This window comes from Malaclemys terrapin, chromosome 9 (genome assembly GCF_027887155.1).
Source record: "Malaclemys terrapin pileata isolate rMalTer1 chromosome 9, rMalTer1.hap1, whole genome shotgun sequence".
NCBI lineage: Eukaryota > Metazoa > Chordata > Testudines > Emydidae > Malaclemys > Malaclemys terrapin.
Genome location: NC_071513.1, coordinates 88726093 through 88746553, shown reverse-complemented (window position 1 = coordinate 88746553; position 20461 = coordinate 88726093). Strand labels below are relative to the sequence as shown.

The 20461-nt window shown below is 41.3% G+C and overlaps 1 protein-coding gene across 3 annotated transcripts; it reads right to left on the bottom strand.

Moving 5' to 3' along the window:
- Positions 1-1662: 1662 nt before the first annotated feature.
- Positions 1663-17078, bottom strand: LOC128843539 (uncharacterized). Of its 3 annotated transcripts, none has more exons than XM_054040435.1 (7): positions 16609-17078; positions 10390-10540; positions 8733-8826; positions 7789-7907; positions 6334-6476; positions 4580-4777; positions 1663-2540 (listed from the first exon to the last, which is right to left on the bottom strand). In XM_054040435.1, the coding sequence occupies exons 1-7, from the start codon at positions 16632-16634 to the stop codon at positions 2429-2431; spliced, it is 843 nt and encodes a 280-aa protein (XP_053896410.1). In that variant the 5' UTR covers positions 16635-17078; the 3' UTR covers positions 1663-2428. The 3 variants fall into 3 exon arrangements, with proteins under 3 accessions (XP_053896410.1, XP_053896411.1, XP_053896412.1); XM_054040436.1 differs by having other exon boundaries at positions 6334-6455; XM_054040437.1 differs by having other exon boundaries at positions 10390-10471.
- Positions 17079-20461: the final 3383 nt, after the last annotated feature.

Sequence of the window (20461 nt, the reverse complement as noted above, 5' to 3'; positions counted from 1 at the left end):
TATTTTTTTTCGCTACGCCGCTTGGGGCGGCAAAAAGGCTGGAGCCAGCCCTGTTGACGTTGTTCCGCTTTAATTAAATAATTAAATATTAATTGAGCCAGAAAAAGAGAGAACAATTCTATAGCCCAGTGCTTAATGGACTCACTTGACAGGTGGCAGATCTCTGTTCAAATTCCTTCTCCTCATCATACAGAGATGAGAATTGAAACAGTGGTTTCCCACATCCTCGCTGATTACCCTAATGACTGGGCTATAGGTTATAAAGGAGGGCCTCCTCATTCCCCCCCGCCCCAGGCTGTTTATTGGGGATTAGGTGCTGAAGTACTTTTGCAGATCTGGGCCTACACATCTAAGGCCTTTTGAAAATCCCACCTACCTGCATCTTTAGGCACTTAAACACCTTTAAAGATATGGCCCCAAACATCTTTCTTTAAGTGCAAAAAACACTTCTTGTATTTTTCTCTCTTAGTAACTCACAAGCAGCAGACAGGATTTCACTCTGACTTGCAAAATTAGTTGGTCTCCTTATGGTTGAAAAGAGGCATTTAAAGTTTCAGGCCAAAAAGAGGAAGTTATGTTCCTGTGAAAACTGGGAGTGCCTAATGAAAATCCTGATGCAAATTAACGGGACAGTTTTTGGCACTAGTTTAATGTGAAGACACATCGTCCTCTGACTCTAAACTTGGTTTCCTGACTTCTGTGTGTTTATATTTGGATTCTTAATGTTGTATTCATGTAGCTTTTGCATTAATTAAAATGTATACCCTTAATTTAAATTTTAGATTCACATTTTCTACAAAGCACGCACAGCATCAAATCAAAGGTGATACCATTTAAGAAGCGTACAAAGATTAACATTACTTTTCCCCCTACATCAGTTATGGTCCATTCAAGCTCTGCCTGAGTGTAATGGGGTTGGCACCCGCCTCTCACAAGTGCTCGCTCTGGCTGAGTGTGTGCTTGCAATCTCTCAGTTTGGAATAGGGTGGTGCTTGCAATCTCTCAGTTTGGAATAGGGTGGCACCCACCTCTCACGAGCGCCCCCTTCTGGTGTGGTGTGAGCCTACTGTTTCTTAGTTTGGGGAACAGGGTGGCACCCACCTCTCGCAAGCACCCCCTTCCTCTCGCTGCCAGCTGATGGTTTTTTCAGTGGATCTTCAGTGACTCAGCCCTGCGGCCAAGTCACACACACTGTCTGGAGATGGAACAGAACAAACAAACCCCTTCCGGGGTATACAGTCTTTACCTTCCGCCAAGGCTTGATCCCTGGAGACACTGCTCTCTACAACAGTACAACTAGGCCCATCATGGTACCCTCACTTGGTCTGGCTGGGTTCTGGGCTCAGCCCTTGCTCAATCCCCACAGCCAGCCAAGAGCTCCTTCTTAGCAAACAATTATAAATGTATCTTTTAATGTAATCTTTGTAATGTAAATAGCCACCTTCTCCAACAACAGAAAAAAATATACTGGAAAAATAATAACAAAATAGATATAAATCGAAAGAGCCAAAACAATCTTCATCAGTCTGTTCAAAAGTTTGCTACCAAACCAAGGCCATGATGATTGCATGTTATTATTTAAATAGATATGTCTACAGTTCTGTTATTAAGTATATGTTAAAGTCCTGTTATACTCTGAAAAGTGATTAGATTCAACTGGTAGCTTCTCATTCATCAGATCTGCTCCCTGTGTGTATGCAGAGTCAGGTCTGTTGGTGTTAGTGAGCAAAAGAAGTTCTGGCTGCATTTTCACTCCTGCTAACCACGCAGCACCACACAGAAGGAGAGTCCCAAATTCCATTCCCTTCTTGTATATTTTTAACAGAATTCCTGAAAAGTCTCAATGACCATAAGGAACTTTAAGTTAGTTTGGGAAGTCTATATTATATCTGAATTTGACCCATCTGTTCCATGTAGTCTGGCAACTATCAGTGCATTCAAAAGTGCTGAGTTCCCAGCAGCTCCCAAATATGAATTTAGGAGCCTAACTTTAAGTTCCTATGTTTGAAAATCTTGGCCCAGGACTCTACTGAAGTCAATGGCGTAATGTTGGTGTCAGTAAGAAGAGACGACAAAGCTCAATAAGCCCAATTTATCTCTAATTTAAATGTAAATCAGTGAAATGAGAACTAGGAACATGATATATTTCTAGCATTCAGGACCAGATTTTCAAACTTAGAAATTTACAATAGCGTACATACATTTGCATGCATTAGCTTAATTACGTGTACGCAGATGTATGTATACTTATGTGTGCCTAACTTTTAAAATCTGTTCCTCAGTTTTCTCTCTCTTGCACATTCAACTGGATCAAATTTCCAGACGGACTCTACAGCTGTTTGATCAGAAAAAAAGTGTATGTACTGGATTTATTAGTTCTGTTAAGTATGGCAATTCCATTAGCTCCATTATGATACAAAATACAGTGCTACAGTATGGTGCACATTTTTGAAAGAAAACTGATCTCTGGAGGTGGACAATCCTCTGGCAGCTTTGGGACCCCATCCAGCATTCTCAAGTTTGGCAAATTGGAGAACACTCTACAGGAGAAATCAGAGAAAAAATAGTATTTTGAGGTATTTACTTAGATAATTTTTAAGATTAAAAGTAGTGATGGGCCAGAAGCAAACATTGTATCTGAACAAACTAGAAATCTGGATTCAGACCCCAAACTGGGTTTGCCACTTGAGACCAGCTCTGACAAAGGATCTGAATGTTTACTGTGTTATACTGGTTTTAAGACATTGAAGTCAGTGGAGTTATACAAGCACAAAACACCTGTAGCAGAATAGAGAATCAGGCCCATTGTATAACATATCACAAAGGGGAGGGCTTTGTAGCTTAGTGTAAGCATTAGGTTTGAAATTCCCAGGCACCTAGAAACTAAGAGTTCAAATTGCAAAGTGTTTGACTCAACTTTCATCCTGCTGTGATAGATAAACTCAGTTTTATGGATTTTATGATTGTGAGCTTCTTTTATTATAAGACAGTAAACACTTGTGTCCTGTCTGCTCTATGGACCCGATCTCAAACCTTCTGATATCAATGCATCAGGCCTTCTGTGGACATTAAAGCTCCCGGTTTACTATCTTTAATTTCTGTCATTAATATCTGCTGCCCTCTGTGCCAGAGGTGACTGTATTCCAGTGGAAGGAGAAGGAATCCTGGCATGTATCTATTTTGGAATGTGCTTTTAAACCCTTTGGCATGAGAAGCTATAGTCTATATCAATGTAATAAGGCAGCATTAGTAATTAAAGTTAAGTATTGACTTTCCCTCTCTTTTGGCCCTTTTGGATAAATCTTGTGAAAATGAAATAAAGTTTCATGAGATTCCCACTGTCTCATTGTTAGATCTCAGATTTCAGGGTACAATAGAATATAATTTTTTTTTATATTTTTGAAAAAATTAGCTTTAAAAAACACAATCAACATCATCTCCCAAAGAAGAACTCAAAGGGAAAAAGCCTACTTGAAATTCATCCAGGTTCATATCAAGGAGTCTCCTTTCCTTTCTCCCCTCGAGGGAGAGGGATTTTTGTACTCATGCTGGAGGGATTTGGTGCAGGCGGACAGGAAACCTCATGGAGGCTTAGGTTCCAGAGAGCAAGCTAATAGATCCTGTGTCTGTAATGGGGACAACTGTCCCGCATTAGTTGTTCCCTAGGAACCTCCTGGCAGCACAGGTCTCTGAGAAGCTCAGTAAGGAGCATATTGCAGAGACTGGCTCAAAACCCCCTCCCAACCCACCTGCCATTTATTCCTGTGGAAGGGCTATCAGAGTCCTTGGGGAGTGGGGAGAATGGATCACAGAGATGAATCTCCAGGGAGTGTAACTTACACCTTCTTCTGACTCTCCCCATTAGCATTTTACACCAACTCAGATTCCCCCAGATTTACTCCTTTAGACTCACCCCCACTTTCTATCATGTAACTTTAATCACCTGCTGAATTTGGCCCACTGAGTGTAGGGAGCCTAAGTCAGTGTAACTCACACAGTGTTGGGATGCAGAAGACAGGAGAGCATCAAGAAAAGCCTCTAACAGGGAGGTGCAAGAACTTGTGCCACCTTTCAATTTAACTTACATCTTCCAACATCTTCATCCAGCTTCTTGCCATGTAATTCAATTTAGACTTCTAGTACAGTAGCAACATAGTGAGAATTGGCTAAGGCGGCTTGAGTGAAAGGGTGTCTAGCTTACACCTACAGATTGCCTCTGAACTTGGCCCATGGACTTCAGTTTAGCTCATGAGCTTGCATTCAAGAATTCATTCTCGCTTAGCTGCTGGATTACAGTGTTGTCCAAGCACTTTCTGAAAATTCCACATAGATTACAAATCCATAGGAAACTATTCCTCAGGTGGACAATAGTGACACATGTCATCTTGCCAACTGGCTCAAGTTTGCAAAACTTCTTGAACTATCCTGTGATGACAGGAGACTACAGCAAGAACAAAGCCAGTTTCCTTTACAATCCATGAAAGCTATCGCATGTCAATAGTGTATTACATTTATGTTTTCATAGGAACAGATATTTTCCCACTGTACATGTTTTTACTGACAATAATGTCCGACTTACAGCTGCCTGTAGTTTTCTTTGAACTCACAGGGGTTCCTCTTGAGTATAAGGGATTCTAGTGGAGTAGATCTCAAGTCTGATATCCCACTTAGTGTCTCAATGTTGTTATCAGCCAGTGACAAGTGACGAATCTGAGGTATCTTTGGCAGCTGTTTGAAGGATGTAAAATGATTTTTACTGACATTTAATTCTTTGCATCTGTAAAGTACAAAAATGTATGCCATCATTTATCGCATAGACAGAAGAATATACATCCTTAGTTATTGTGAAAAAATATACAGTGTACACACATAGGGCCAGATCCTCAGCTGGTGTAAACCAGCCTAGCTTTATCGATTTAAAGAGAAATAGGCCATTTTACACTGGCTGAAGATCTAGTATATTCTTGTTAACTCATTACAATTAATTTGAGGAGGATCTGAACAGATTGTAGTAGGGTGGTGATAATGCCCCTTTCAATGTTACATCTGACGAAGTGGGTATTCACCCATGAAAGCTTATGCTCCAATACTTCTGTTAGTCTATAAGGTGCCACAGGACACTTCGTCGCTTTTTACAGATCCAGACTATCACGGCTACCCCTCTGAGTTTAAATCCAGTCTAGGTCAGCGACCAAAAGGTATTACCATCCGATGGAGGGTCAGTGGCCAACATGAACTCACTTTGGTGACCTCAAATCAGTTTCCAGAGGACAACGGTTCACGTTATAAAAACCACAGCAGCTACAGCTGGCACTTGCTGGGTCATATTCAGTAGAGGTGTGGAAGGGGGTGTGATCTGGACCTCAGTATGCTAATTTAGACTCCCTTACAGTCAGGAAGGAAAAGCAGAATGCGGGCTACTTTAACATACACCTTTTGATACCTTCTTCTGACAATTCAGTGTGTAAATCACACCAGCTTAGACTACCTTACAAGTAGGTAGAGTGGTTGTAAGTAGGACTAACTAAGGGAATATGACAGAGTTAGCATAAGGTCTAATTTACACCACTGTGCACATCCTCTCTGAATGCAGCTTCAGATCCGACTTTGTTAGTAAAGAGATAGATATGCAGATTGAGCTAACTTCTCACCCCTTGACTGTGCCCTTCTCTGTTAGGGCTGAGGAACATCAAGCAAAGTGTGGGAAAGTTTATAGCCTCTGCTTTTACCTGTTCTGTGGATAAGGGAGTTCATCTTTCAGGGGCCTGATTCTGATGTCACGCAATTTTACACTGATATAACTCTATTGGGCAATGCTATTTTTTGCCTCAACAAAGGCTGCAAATCGGGGCTGAAAATTTAGCTTTACAGCTTTCTTTTACATTTTAGGATGGCTGGACCATTATTTCCCACTCCAACTATTAACACAACCGCAACTTTCCCTATATCTGACCATTAGGAAATAACTGCAATGGAAACTCCTGGCTTCCCTCCTTGAGTCAAGTACCATCATCTCTATGTACATTTCCTCCTACTGACCCGATACAATAACTTTTCCTCCTAGCAGAAGATATCATTGACTTTGATGAAACTTCTCATGGAGCTATGCTCTTCTCAGTATGAACAAGGTGCCAGAATCTGACCCAAAATAGCTTTTACTTCTCTTGGATATCATGAACTTAGATTAACTGGATTTTTCAATAGAATTACATGCATATATTATGCTCTGTTAATCACTAAAGGCCTGATTCTGCTCCCATTGAAGTCAATGACAAAACTCCCTTTGACTTCTATGATACTGGATAGGACCTGGCAACAGGATTTTTCATCTACCTTGGCAACCTTATGGCACTTAGGTCTGTCAAAGAGTTGTCCATCAACCAAAGTCTTTCCACTCGAATTAATCTCCGGAGAATCCTGTTAAAGTTTTCTAGCTGGTAAAGGTCTCCCAAGTCCTGAAATGAAAGGTTCAAATTCTGGGGATGGGAAAAATGCAAAGAAAATTCTTTAGCTTATTTTTTTCTTTTTAAGTTTAGTTATTAAAATATTTTGCAACAATAGGGTCTGTTGCAATGTGAATCTATTTTAGTATGCTAGAGTTATACCTAATTTAAAACAAACTATGATGCCAAATTTATAGAAATATGTTGCTAAATTTGTTCGGTCCACCTACGATGCAAGAGGTGGACAGGACGGATGTTTTGTTATATGAATAACAAATTACTGGAGGGTAGCTGTAGCCAGAAGAGTTACTCTGCATACATCTGTACCCTCTTCTCTTCTGACAACCCCCTCCTTTCCCTATGCTCTCCACCTTCCCCTATGCTCTCAAAGAGTTTCTCCTGAGTCCTTTTGTTCTCTTTCACCCGCTTTCACATTTGTATCTACTTCCTCACTCCCCGGTATGCCTGAAACAATCTCCCAATTATTATATGTAAAGTTCCCTCCCCAAATCCATCTATTCTCTGGACTTTCCGTTTATAAAGGCCTATCTGTGCCTTTAGGCAGGGAGAGGTACCTAAGCTGTACCACCGCAAAAGCAGCCCTATGAGGCACTGTGACTCAGTGTCACAATTCCTGTCTGCTACCTCATCACAATTAGAGAGGTAACAATTGACTGTTGATCCAGACCAGCAGTAAATTAGTGCCCTGAGCCCCCCCATCTGTGCCAGCTCAACTATTCTGCCCAGCATGCATGGAGGGGTTGGGGGGGATTTGGATCCACTTTTCACCCATCTGTTCCAAAAAGTGACTAAGCAGGCAAGAAGCGACAAAGAGTCCTGTGTCACCTTATAGACGAACAGACGTATTGGAGCAAAGCTTTCGTGGGTGAATACCCACTTCGTCAGACACATGCATCTGATGAAGTGGGTATTCACCCATGAAAGCTTATGCTCCAATACGTCTGTTAGTCTATAAGGTGTCACAGGACTCTTTGTCGCTTTTTACAGATCCAAACTAACACGGCTACCCCTCTAATACTAAGCAGGCAAATAGCTTCATTTATTTCAATGTGCCCAAATCCAAAGTACCTGGGTAGCCCATGTAGGCCCATAAGGTGGTGTGGGTGTTTACTTCCTTTCCCTACTTGCACAGGGGCCTAGTCCAAGCCCCAATCTATCTCAGTATAATACAGTACGAACTATGCACTATAATGTAATGTACTATACTGTCCCAGTCAGAGCCCTTAAATTGTTGGCCCAGTTATTTGTTTGGCTCATTGATTATACAGTACAACATACGCTTATGGAGCTATATCAATAACAATAATTAATAGTAAGATCTTACTGCACAGTTTTCCCAGTTTTCTTGCAGCCTCTGTTGCCATTTCTCTTTTTCTGTTACTTGTTTTCTTGCTTGCAAGGCATCTTCTTCTCCTCTGAAAAATAGCTCTTCTTCTGAAGGCCCTGCTCAGAAAAACATATATGTTCAATAGCTGATGTGATATGATGTCTGCAGTTAGTTACTTTTTAAGAGAATATATGTAGTCGGGAAGATATTTGAGTTGAAATAATATACACGGTATTATACCAAAGTAGGTTCCCAGACAGTAAATTAGTTTGAAGATTTTTCACTATATTGTGGGTGTTAATTCAACTCTTGACATTCAATTTACAGTCACTGTGAGTCGGTGGCTTGTTGTTAAATGACATTTCCTGTTCATCTCAATGCTGAATAAAAGCTTTTATTTAGGTGCCTCACTTTAGACCCCCCAGATTTGAAAGTGCTGGCATATGTGTAAGCGTGTGTGTGTATATTCATAGAATATAAATATAAGTAAGATAATGCACTACGGAATTGTTTTTCCATTTAGGTCCCACTCCTGTAAACACTTACTTAATTTTAAACAAATGCCTAATTTCATACTCTGGAGTAGTCCTATTTATTTCAGCGAGGCCACTCATGGTTAAAATTAAGCATGTGTGTTACCATTTTCAGGATTGGGGTTTTACTCTGTCATCTGTTGTCTCCAAGCATTAATTTAAAAATATAGAAACTACAGTTTTGACATTCATTCCTGCTTTTTAACTCTAAATCTTACACAGCTATTGTCTGAATGATTTAAAAAAATGAAACTCCTGCAATGTAGAGGTGAAGTCAATGGCAAAATTCCCATTAACTTCAAAATGGCCAGGATTTCATCCTGGTATTTAATTCTGTACAGGATAGAATACTTAGGATTTAAAATTAATATGTCTTTTTTTTTCAAAGGAACAAATTTTCATCCTTACCTTCTCTTACCCGGGGGCAACGAATCTGATTTCCGCGAACATCATGTTCTTTTAACTCATGCCAAGTGAGATACTTGAAGGAATCTGAGGGAAGCTGGAAGGATGTAAAATAAAAGAAACAAATTAATTAATGGTCTTAAACATTGGGCAATATCTTCACATTTATACAAAAACCTTTTGGCATTATTCCAGGAGAAAAAAATATACACACAATCTTACGTAAGAACAGCCATTCTGGGTCAGACCAATGGTTCATCTAGCCCAGTAATCTGTCTTCTGACAGTGGCCACTGCCAGATGTTTCAAAGTGAATGAACAGAACAGGACACTTTCTAGTGATTCATCCCTTGTCGTCCAGTCCCAGCTCCGGCCACTTGGAGGTTTAGGGACACCTGAAGCCTGGGGTTGCATCTCTGACGGTCTTGGCTAACAGTCATTGATGGACCTATTCTCAATGGACTTATCTAATTATTTTTTTATAGATTTAGCCTTCACAACATCCCATGGCAATGAGTGCCACAGGTTGATTGTGCACGGTGTGAAAAAGCATGTCCTTTTTTTTGTTTTAAACCTGCTGCCTATTAATTTCTTCAGGGGGTCTCTAGTTCTTGTGTTATGTGAAGGGGTAAATAACACTTCCTTATTCATGTTCTTCGTACATTCATGATTTTATAGACCTTTATCATACTCCTCCTTAGTTATCTCTTTTCTAAACTGAACAGTCCCAGTCTTTTTAATCTCTCCTCCATACCCATAATCATTTTGGTTGCCCTCTCTGTACTTTTTGCAGTTCTAATATATCTTTCTAATATATTCTAGGTGAATGTTTATAGGTGAGTTGTGTTACCTTAACAATGACTTGTTAAATGCTTCATAAAAGTCAGTTATGAAATAGCACATGAATGAGAAGAGAGTATATATATACACCTCTACCTCGATATAACGCTGTCCTCGGGAGCCAAAAAATCTTATCGTGTTATGGGTGAAACCGCGTTATATCAAACTTGCTTTGATCCACCGGTGTGCGCAGCCCCCCCCCCCCCCCCCCCCCCCGGAGCACTGCTTTACCACATTATATCCGAATCGGGTTGCATTATATCAGGGTAGAGGTGTATATATATATATATAAAAAAACAAAATCCAGTTTAGGACACTAGATGGAAGCACAGAAAACCTGCAGCCAGAGTCAGAAATAGAGTCTGGAGCAGAAGCTATCTGCCACGTTTTGTCTTCCCACCAAAAACTGTTCTGTGGGCATTCCCGACCAGCAGTCGCAGAGAGGAATTTCAGGGCAAGCCTCAGATTCAAAATCTGGTCTTCATAGCAATGCTAGTCCATTCCTGGCCCAGCAATTGCACCTATGCACAGCCCCACACATGGATGATGCCTGTATGCTGGCTAGACACAGAACTACCTGTAATAAGATCTTTTGTAGCATATGGAGTATGTTTTTTTTAGTGGGTATGTGTACCCATTTGCAGGTTGCTTATAGTACTTTCCCTAGATTAGCCAAAATTTGGCCCATCAAATCCTATCTGGAGGCTAAATGTGGGCAGAACACATCCATTATCATGTTGTAGAAAGAGAATCCATTCATAAAGTTACTTTCCATCTGTGTTTTTTCTATAAACTCATAACCAGACTGATAAAACACTTACTGGTGAAGATATCCCTGAGTCAGCGCTCTGCTGGAGTATTCCTCTGTGTCTTGATAAAACTGGCAAAGTAGTATCTGTATCACTTAGAGCAGAACAGTGAGAGGAATAGGATTTACAGAATCTATGGCTGCTTGTATTCAGACCTGAGGAGCTAAAGAGATAACACTTTACACCATTAATATGCTCCTGATCTGGTGAATGTGATGCAGGCTGTTTCAAGGACAAGGAAAACAAAGAAGCAAGATTCCTCTTTAATTCATGTTAACTAAGTCACAAAATGTAAATAAAACCTCATATGTGACAAGATTGTGCCAACATGATCCTCTGGGATATGCAGGGTGTGACTTCAATAGGACTGCTCACCTGAATACAGTTACTCATGCATAGATGTTTGCAAGATGGGGCCCTAACATTGTAAGGACAGGCCTTGTCATATTAGCACTTTGAAAGCCAAACTCACAATTGAAATCAACAGGACCTTGCCTTGTGCCTGTTAATCAATGGTATGATATGGCCTGCAGAGATTAGCTGTATCTGGGGATACACTATACAGTTTGTATGAAAAACACCCTACTGTTGTGTTCTGAATCTTCTCCTTTTTTCTCCTAGCAGTAATTTTTAACAATCCCTTAAGGTTCCAGAGAAGAATTTAACTTTGTGTGTAACTTCAAACACATGTATAGTCCAAATGAATTCCCATACTTATGTGCTTTGCTAGACCAGGGCCCAAGAGAATTTTGAAAGGTACATTTTATTTAACAAAAGTGGCAAAATTACTCCAATTGTGCTTCAAAGAAAGTGAACATCTCTCAAGCCCGGGGCTGCAATTTAGAAATCTACCATGGAACTCTTTAGAAAAATCACTTTAACTTAGTAACTGGATACAGCATAATAATTTGCCTGTTACACTACAAGCTCTTCGAACGGTCAAGAAATATCATTAAAACAATTACACAAGGTATCAGAAGTGGAAAATAAAAAGCAGCTTTAAAAGACTCTCGTGGGGATGGTAATGAAAGTTTCACGGTGAACAAGAGTGTAAAAGACAAATTAAGTAAAACAGGGAATAAAATCAAGGTTACATACCTATTTGAAAATAATCATGAATAGATTTACTACTTGCCTAAGATTCTGTTTTGCCTTTTTGAAGTATCATCAAAAACACACACAAATCTTGTCTGATTTTTATCTGGAAGCTCATAATGTTAACTCGTAAACAACAAAGTAGAAATATCATTTGTAACAATCTTATCTTTCTCGTTTTGCCTTATTTTGGGGATTGAAAGAACAACAATAAAAAATATCCAGTTGCGGGTGACTTGATTGGGAGCTATGTGGTGTGTTGCATTTCTGAAAAGAAGCCTATTTTTTTAGATGCTTTAATACGCTCTCTGTCTTTAGGCAAGCAGATATGAAAATGTTGTCTATTTTTATACAGGTATAGTGTTAAAAATCAGCAGATGAACCATGTAGTAGCACTCTGGTTTCTGGGACTGCGCCGCTGGCACTCTGGGTCTAGAGGCACTAGCCTGGGGTGAGGGCTGCTGGCTGCGGTGAGGAGCGGGGGAGGCTCTGGGCTCCAGTGGGGGTGGTGTGGAAGTGGCAGGGCCTTGGGCAGAAGTTGTGGGGCTGGGGGCTAACCTCCCCCGGCCTGCAGTTCACGCACTGCCCATGCTGAAGATCCACCTCTAACTTTGGACTTTCTGCAGTCAGCATGATTGCTGCAGCAGAATCCTCTCCAATTTACTATAAAAGTCTTCTCCTACTGCATAAATGGGTATTGAATTAGCACTCAGAATTCTAGAAATGATAGCTGAAAGGAGAAGTTCAGAATGTCAGGTGGGCTGCAACAGGAGCGACAGACAGAGGATGGAGCTTTGGACTCTGCACTGTTTGATTTCAGTATGTTTCAGCTAGACAGCTAGCATTATTGTAACACAGATTTTGCTCAGGAAAGAGAATCACAGAATCATAGGATTAGAAGGGACCACCAGGGTCACCTAGTCTAAACCCCTGTCAAGATGCAGCATTTGTTGTGTCTAAGCCATCCAAGACAGGTGGCTGTTCAGCCTCCTTTTGAAAACCTCCAGTGAAGGAGCTTCCACAACCTCCCTAGGTGTCTGTTCCATTGTCTGCCTGTTCTTACAGTTAGGAAGTTTTTTCCTGAGATTTAATCTAAATCTGATGTGCTGTAGTTTGAACCCATTGCCTCTTGTCAGGCCCAGTTTTCTCTCTCTCTCTCTCTCTCTCTCTCTCGTTTTTAACTACTGCCTTTTAAAGTTGATCTAAAGGAAATTACAATGACTGAGGCAGGATGCAATTCAAAACAATTACCGCTTACAATGTATGAAACTACCAAAACTCTCTGCCTTGATTGCGAGGCCCTTTGGCTGGCTATGAATCTCCAGTGACACCTCTGGGAGCAGCACTCTAGATTATGTCAACTATTAAGGGGAAAAAATGAGATTTATGCTGTCTGTCCAGGCTGAGTCATTTCCCCTCACTTTGCCAGCAGTGAAAAACTGGTTACCATAAATCACAGATCTAAATCCTTATGAGAGGGGAATTAATTTCACTAATGCTCTAATGGAAACCCACTGTGGCTATAACCCCACTGCATTCTCTCTCTTCTCAGTGATGATCTCTAATGTCTTTTTAGCAAGCAGTGTTGCCTGTATTTTACAAATTGTATGAAAGAAGGTCGAGGGAGAAACTCAAAATTGTCAAGTGAAAAACATATATTGCACATATCTTTTGCACGTGTAGGCTCCGATTCTTTTAGCTGGGCATCAGCTGAGTCTCTAATAGCATGAGTGTAGTTGTGCACCTGATATTAAATCCATGAACACAATTTCAGAAACTGATCCAATAAGCAAAAGTGGCTTAGATGTTGATTTAAAAGGGTTAAATATGGTTTGAATCGGTTAGAGCTTTGGTGCTATGGGTGGTTTCCCTATGTTTTGTTTTTCTTATGCTATACATATAAAATAGCTGCTTAATTTAAATAAAAAACATGCTGACAAATCCTGCTCTTTGTTATACCATTGTAAATCCAGAGTGACTCCATGGTTTGACTGGTGTTATCTACCTGACATAAGTGAGAGCAGAATGATCCTAAGATTTAGCTTGTGTAGCCTTGAAGATTGAAGAATTGTGGATTTTATTTTTTAGTGGTGGTAGTAGGGAATAAAACTGAAATATTTGATGTTGCAAACTGGAAGCTGTGCACATACCACAGCTACTGCACCTTTCATAAAAACATAAGAACAGCCGTACCGGGTCAGACCAAAGGTCCATCTAGCCCAGTATCCTGTCTACCGACAGTGACCAATGCCAGGTGCCCCAGAGGGAGTGAACCTAACAGGCAATGATCAAGTGATCTCTCTCCTGCCATCTATCTCCACCTTCTGACAAACAGAGGCCAGGGACACCATTCCTTACCCATCTCAGCTAATAGCCATTAATGGACTTAACCACCATGAATTTATCCAGTTCTCTTTTAAATGCTGTTATAGTCCTAGCCTTCACAACCTCCTCAGGTAAGGAGTTCCACAAGTTGACTGTGCGCTGCGTGAAGAAGAACTTCCTTTTATTTGTTTTAAACCTGATGCCTATTAATTTCATTTGGTGACCCCTAGTTCTTGTATTATGGGAATAAGTAAATAACTTTTCCTTATCCGCTTTCTCCATATCACTCATGATTTTATATACCTCTATCATATCCCCCCTATTCTCCAAACAATGGGTATGATTTAATGAGGTACTGAGTCATGCCAGTGAACAGATGATGTAGTCCCATGGACTTCACTGATAGAACCTCACAGAATCAGAACCTTGCCCAATGTCAACGGCATATCGGTGAAACGGATCTGCTCCCGTTCTCATTGAAATCAATGGCAAAATTTCCATAGACAATGGGAACAGAATGGCGTACGTTTTCCAAGTGCAGTGCAGGGCTTTATATGTCTGACTCCAACTGACTTTAAAGATAGAAAACATTAAAACCTAATACAATGCTTTGAAAAGCTATCCCTGTGTTATCTCTGAAGATGGCAGTGAAGATGTTTGGGATGGAAACTTTTCCTATGCAGTATTTGCAATGTTTGACAATGTCAAAAGCAGTGTTTCAAAACACTTCCCCTGACACTGTTGCAAGTCTTCTAATGAAAATGGAAACATTCCAGGCTTTGCACCGGATTCTGAGTTCTGCTTCATGAGAGACAGCACAGAACATGCATCACAAAAGGAGTGGGAGCAAAGGTGCCTTTATGCCATTCCTTGCCTTGCCTTGATCCTGGGCTGCTTTGGGGGCTGGAATGTCTCTGACTATAAGTTACAGTAGCTGTGGGGTCTGGTCTAATTTATAGCAGCCTTACTCCAACGACCTGTGGACTGCTCTGCAGAGCAGAATAGTCATAGTGCTTTGAACTACAGTTATTCCCCCTGCCACTCCAAAATGCTCCCTCATGCCCCAAGTCCTGTCCCCAGCACACCCTTACACTGGGCGGTAGGCGAACCAAGGGCTCAGGGAGGCTAGCCCCGGGCCCGGCCCACTCCTTCTGCCTGAGTTCCCACCCCTCCTGCACCCTTCTTCCCTGAAGGCCAGAGTGCCTCCCCCACCCTGTGGCCACCAGTCCCACCCCCTAGCCCCAGGTCATCCAAGTGCCTCCAGCCCCCGAGTGCCTGGCGGGAGGCACATGGCCCACCCTTTCCCCCAGCCCTGGAGTGCTGGGTAGGGCGGCCCCAGCGCCGGGGGCCCACCCAACACTGGGCGGTCCCAGCCGCCCTAGCCCCAGTAGGCTTCCCGGAAGAGGAGCAGCTTGCCCTGGGTTGGGGCCAACTAGCGGCAGGAGGATGCCTCGGGGTGAAGTGTGGGTAGGGCCATGTGGGGCTGTTCGGGGGGGGCACAGCCTTCCCCAGCCTATTAGATGTGCTGCCCATGGTGGGAAGGGGGTGTTTATATTGCCCCTATGCAACTCCTATATTAAGAGAATTTCCCTGGGGCCACTGGGGCCCCTTTACAGCCCTTGCACACTGCTGGAACAGCATTAAGGAGCACCAAGAGCCCTCCGCATTTCCATCCTGCTCCTGTTGGCTTCACTGGGAACATGATCTGGCCCATATTTAACATCTCAGTGCTCCAGAGTTATTGTAATGGTGGTAAAAGGCCACTCCGAAAATACTGATGAATTTAAACAGCAATGCTCAATTTAATTGAGTTTTTAGCATCATCAAGAGAAAAACAAACAAAATATGGATGTTAAACCCAAAAAGAAAAACAGCATAGGTCAAATTTTTAACCAGTTTCTAGTTGCCATTTTTTGCAAGTGAATATCAGATATCTGGTCATTTCCCTCCCCAAACTGCTCCCACAAATAGCAGTTTGTATGCACAAAATGGGGACCCAGTCACTTTGCTGGATCAGTCAGTTGCACATGCCAAAGCAGATATGCAAAAATGAACGTAATGTGAACCTACAAATCTAACGTAAACATGTCGTGTAAAAGCCAGGAAATTCAGAATTGAGACTAACCCTCCTTCCTCAGTTCACTGCACTGTGCCTAGGTATTGCAACAGGTGAGTGCAATACTGGTAAGATCAAGCATTATTCTGAGAGCTGTCTAAACCCTAGGTACAGTGGGTGACTGACTGATACTTCCTGTTTATTTTCTTGAATGGGTTTCATGAGACCCTCCATCCCTTACATCAAAAGCATTACATTTTGATGTAATGCTTTTGAAAATAATTTGGTAACATACACACCTGTACTTCATTGTTACAGTGCATCTCTACCCTTAACTGTGCCATAAATTATCTTGCTTTCTGTAAAATAAAACTACCCTGCAAAAGAAATTTAATTAACATAATTAGCCATAACAGACATAACGAGCCATTACTGGTATATTTATTACTCAAATTCCACGCAGCTTTCCATGAATTTAACTCCAAATTTAGCATCTTAATCAATGTGACTTTTGTACTCATCATAAATAATCCATTATTAAGACACTGTGTGTCTTGCAGTAATTAAATAACAACAAGAAAGAGACATATTTCTTGATTGCTTCTATTGCATAATAGACTCTATCAGCAATTCAGGCACAGTAACTGTATGTTTTAAAAAGATATTCAATCTTGTAACACTATCTTGTTTATTCAAAGCGTGTCAAGACAACAGTACAAAGACTAAAGTTACTTTTCCTCTTTCATTCCTCCTACCTTTTGGACATGTCTTGCTGTTGCATAAACTTCTCACGACTTGCATAAAGCTATTCGTCTACAGTAAAATATTTTCTTCCCATCTTCCCCCCAATGGGGCTGTGTTCTGCATCCTTTGAAAAGTTGTAGCCCTGTTCAGAGTCTTGGATGGAACGCCATAATCACCGTTGCCAAGGAAACAAGCTGTCACCTCGCAACGCACAAACATGTGAGGAGCTATTGTTACCAATCTCTTATGCGCATCAATCGAATTCCTGTGCTGCTCTAGCCGGTAACAATTAACGCTTTTTCCAAGAGTTGTCTGGAGAGTGAGCTGACTGAAGATAGGTTGGTGATACACATATCAAGATATGTGATCATCCTGATGGATCTCTGAAATTCTCACTCATCTTCACTTCTAGAATTTCTTGAATTGCATTCATATTTTGCCAATTTGAATTTTCGTTTAGCCTTGCTTAGTGTGTCACCTATGCAAAAATTCATTGTGTGTGGTGTCCAGTTATTGAAAAACTCTAACTATAATAATTAAAAATAATACTTTGAGTGGAAAGTTATGTTGCTGTTCAAAGAATTTTTATTTTGTTTGGTGTAGGCACCACTCTTCAATGCTATTTATCATCCTGACCTCACATAAAACTGTCAACCATCATATACTCAAATCTTCCAGGCCCCTCTTGTTTCTGAGTATGAATGCAAATGGACATTCTTTGGTGGAAAATGACAGCAGCTAGTGTTGTGTCTGTTTATGTATGGTATTTCCCTTATAGAAAATTCAACAGCCAGTCCAATAAACCCATCCTTATACAGACCCAAAGAAGCACTCAAATTGATGGGATTGTAATGAGCCATCAAGGGCCATGTCCTATGGACTTGATCCAATGTCCATTGAAGTCAATGGAAGATTTTCCATTGATGACAGTTGGTGTGGGATCAGGCCCTGTCTCTAAATGGGGTGTTTGATTAAACAGACGATGACAGCTGTCACAGAGTGGCTGTCCCCCTGTGGTTGAAATAGGTTCAGCTCCCCTATGCTAGAGAAATGCTCCCAGTTGAGCCAGTTAAGGGGGCCGGACTGCACGTGGGTCAGAAGGAGTTCAGTGAGGACAGAGCTAGAAGGGGAACTGCAGAGTGAAACTGCAGGGAGAGAGGGGCTGGAAAAGAATACCGAGCTGAAAGTTTTATTGTCCATTGGGAGAAGGCAAAGAAGGCAGGCCAGGCCTTGCACCTTCTCTACCTGCCCAGACAGCAGGAAGGGACGGTACCTAAGGGAGGAGGAATTGTGCCCAGCAAGGTTGGGTGGAGGATTTTGTTGTTGTTGTTGTTGTTGGTTACTTTTTGGGATTTTGTGTCAGTAAAGAAACCAGACCCCAAGCCCTGAAGAAGGGGAAAACAGGGGCAGGGCACTGCAGAGGCATCCCTGATGTGAGGGGGCACTATGGTGTTATAGTAACACACGGGCAGATCATGCCCTTTTGATCTATGTGTGGATTGCCTCCTCTGACACATGGAAAGGAGACAGCAGCCACCTCTGCAGGAGCCGCATCCCTCTTTCCTTGGACTCTCCATGGGTCCTGGGAGTCATGCTGAGGAGAAAGAAATGGGAGGTTCAAGCTCAGTATTGGGGGAAACACATTTATAATCCTCTGTGTCCAGGGGAAAATCCACTGGAAATGCGATACAGCCACTGACTACTACATTTTAGCCTCCTCACAGGAGAAATCCTTCCCTTGCACTTTGGATCCTATCTTTCCCTACTCATCCTAGGCATTCTAAAGACCTTGGAACCCTGGTGGTATGCCTCACAGTGTCTGATAAGAAGATAGTTTTTCCATACATAGATTTCTGCATCTGTGCAGCGACTCATTGAACTCCAAATAAGTGCTGGGATCTGCACCAGTGCAGGATCGGAGCCTAAAGCTGGCCTTAAAATTTCAGCAGCTGTGTATGAATTTACAAATATTCATGAATTCTTCACTCAGTTCTAAAAGCTGAATGGGAAATAATAATAATAGTCAATTCTCTTTTTCTTATAAAATTGTGCAATTAATCGCATAGGTGAATTCATGACTATTATGTGATGAATTCTACTAATGAGCACTCAGGTCAGAAGAAAACTGAGTTTGCCGCAGGGCAGACAGGGCAGGGGTTATTATAGCTACTGCAGTACACAGAATTTTTCTATACCTTGATCACACCCTGGGAAGTGACCTTTACTATACCTGCCCTCCCCTCCCCCCCAAAAAAACATGTTTTTAAATGAAAGAAGTCAGTAGGTAGTTGCTTTTTCTCTTTATGTTTTTCCTCCAAATAAAATGAAAGGCATTAGTCTACATCATGGACTAATGGGCTGCAGACTTTTATGGAAAAAGTATTTCTCACAAAGGGTATGAAAAATTATCTAAGTGCCATTTCAATGCAATGACATATTTCAGGTGGTGTCAGCATTTCCATTATAAACACTAATATTCAGAGGGTTATAACCTGGCCATAAAAATTTGCTCCTGCTTGAAGTTCAGCAACATACAACATGTCTGCCAGGTAGAAAGAGCTTCTGTCATATTGTTAAATATTGAACACGACTTTTATTTCTGAGATATACAAGTGAAGCAAATATAAGGCATGTACCCTTCTCAGTTGCTTCTTAGATGTGCATTTGACTTATCATGTTACTTGGCATGTAATGCAAACTCAGCTGGTGCACCACTGAACATGCCTTAACTGTACAGAAAACCTCTGATTCTGAATTCTGATTAGGGATGGAAAAACTTCAAATTTCTGTTATTAGCATCATTACAGTAGTACGAGAGGCTGCAATCAAGATCAGGACCCATTGTGCTAGGCACCGGACAAACAGTTCCTGCCCTGAAGAGCTTAAAGTCTAAATATACAAGACAGACAAAGGACGGAAGGAAGGAAATATTACCCAAATGTTACAGGTGGATAACGTCCATTGACTTTAATAGGGCCAGGATTTCATGCATAGAGTTTAAGTGACTTTCCCAAGGTCAGATCAGATGAGTATTCTAGGTTTAAAGTCTATGAATTTACACCAACTGCTGAGCTTTTCTGATATTTATATGATTGGTTAAGAATGTTCACCAAATACTTAAATGGCACCACTTAGCACTTCTCTACTGAAGCAAAATAAACATCAAGTTTTCGGTTAATATTCTGATGTCAGCACAACACAGAAGCTAGTAAAAACCAGTTTGCTGCCGCTAGCTCATGCTTTTATCTGACTTTCCTCGTGGAAAGCTGTTAGTTTGACATCAACAGTAAAAGTCAACTCTGATCACTTACTGGCTATGAATAGCAGAGTCCATTCCTGGGGAGTGATGGTGAGGTTACCTGGTTTGAGTGCATTCTGGAACACATGGCAAGCTCTGATGCTGGCACCACAAATAACACAGTTAGAGAGATTTTCTGTGAATTCGAATTTGGGTAATTTGCATAGATGCTGGCAGCTTGCAGGAAAGCACTTGGAAAAGGAACACAATGTCACTGCCTTGCTCCCCCTCCAGCCCCCAACTCACACTCATGCACTCTCTCTCACACACATGCAAAATGAAGAGGCTACCCTTTGAGCCGAGGCAGTGAATTTTTTCTTCAGCACATTTAGGATCTCATTACGCGATTCAAATCCCAATGGCAGAGCTTTGAGAACATCTGCAGTGAATGGCCAAATAAAGGAAAATAAAAATGCAGGGTTAAGTGCATTTCATAATGATTAAGAAAAGTTAAGCAGTCACCAATCACATAAATAATTAAACTGAAAATTATTTACAGCCTAATGTGTAAAGGTGCTAAGCCCGCAAAACACCCAAGCACGTGCTTGAGGTTATATGCATGCCGC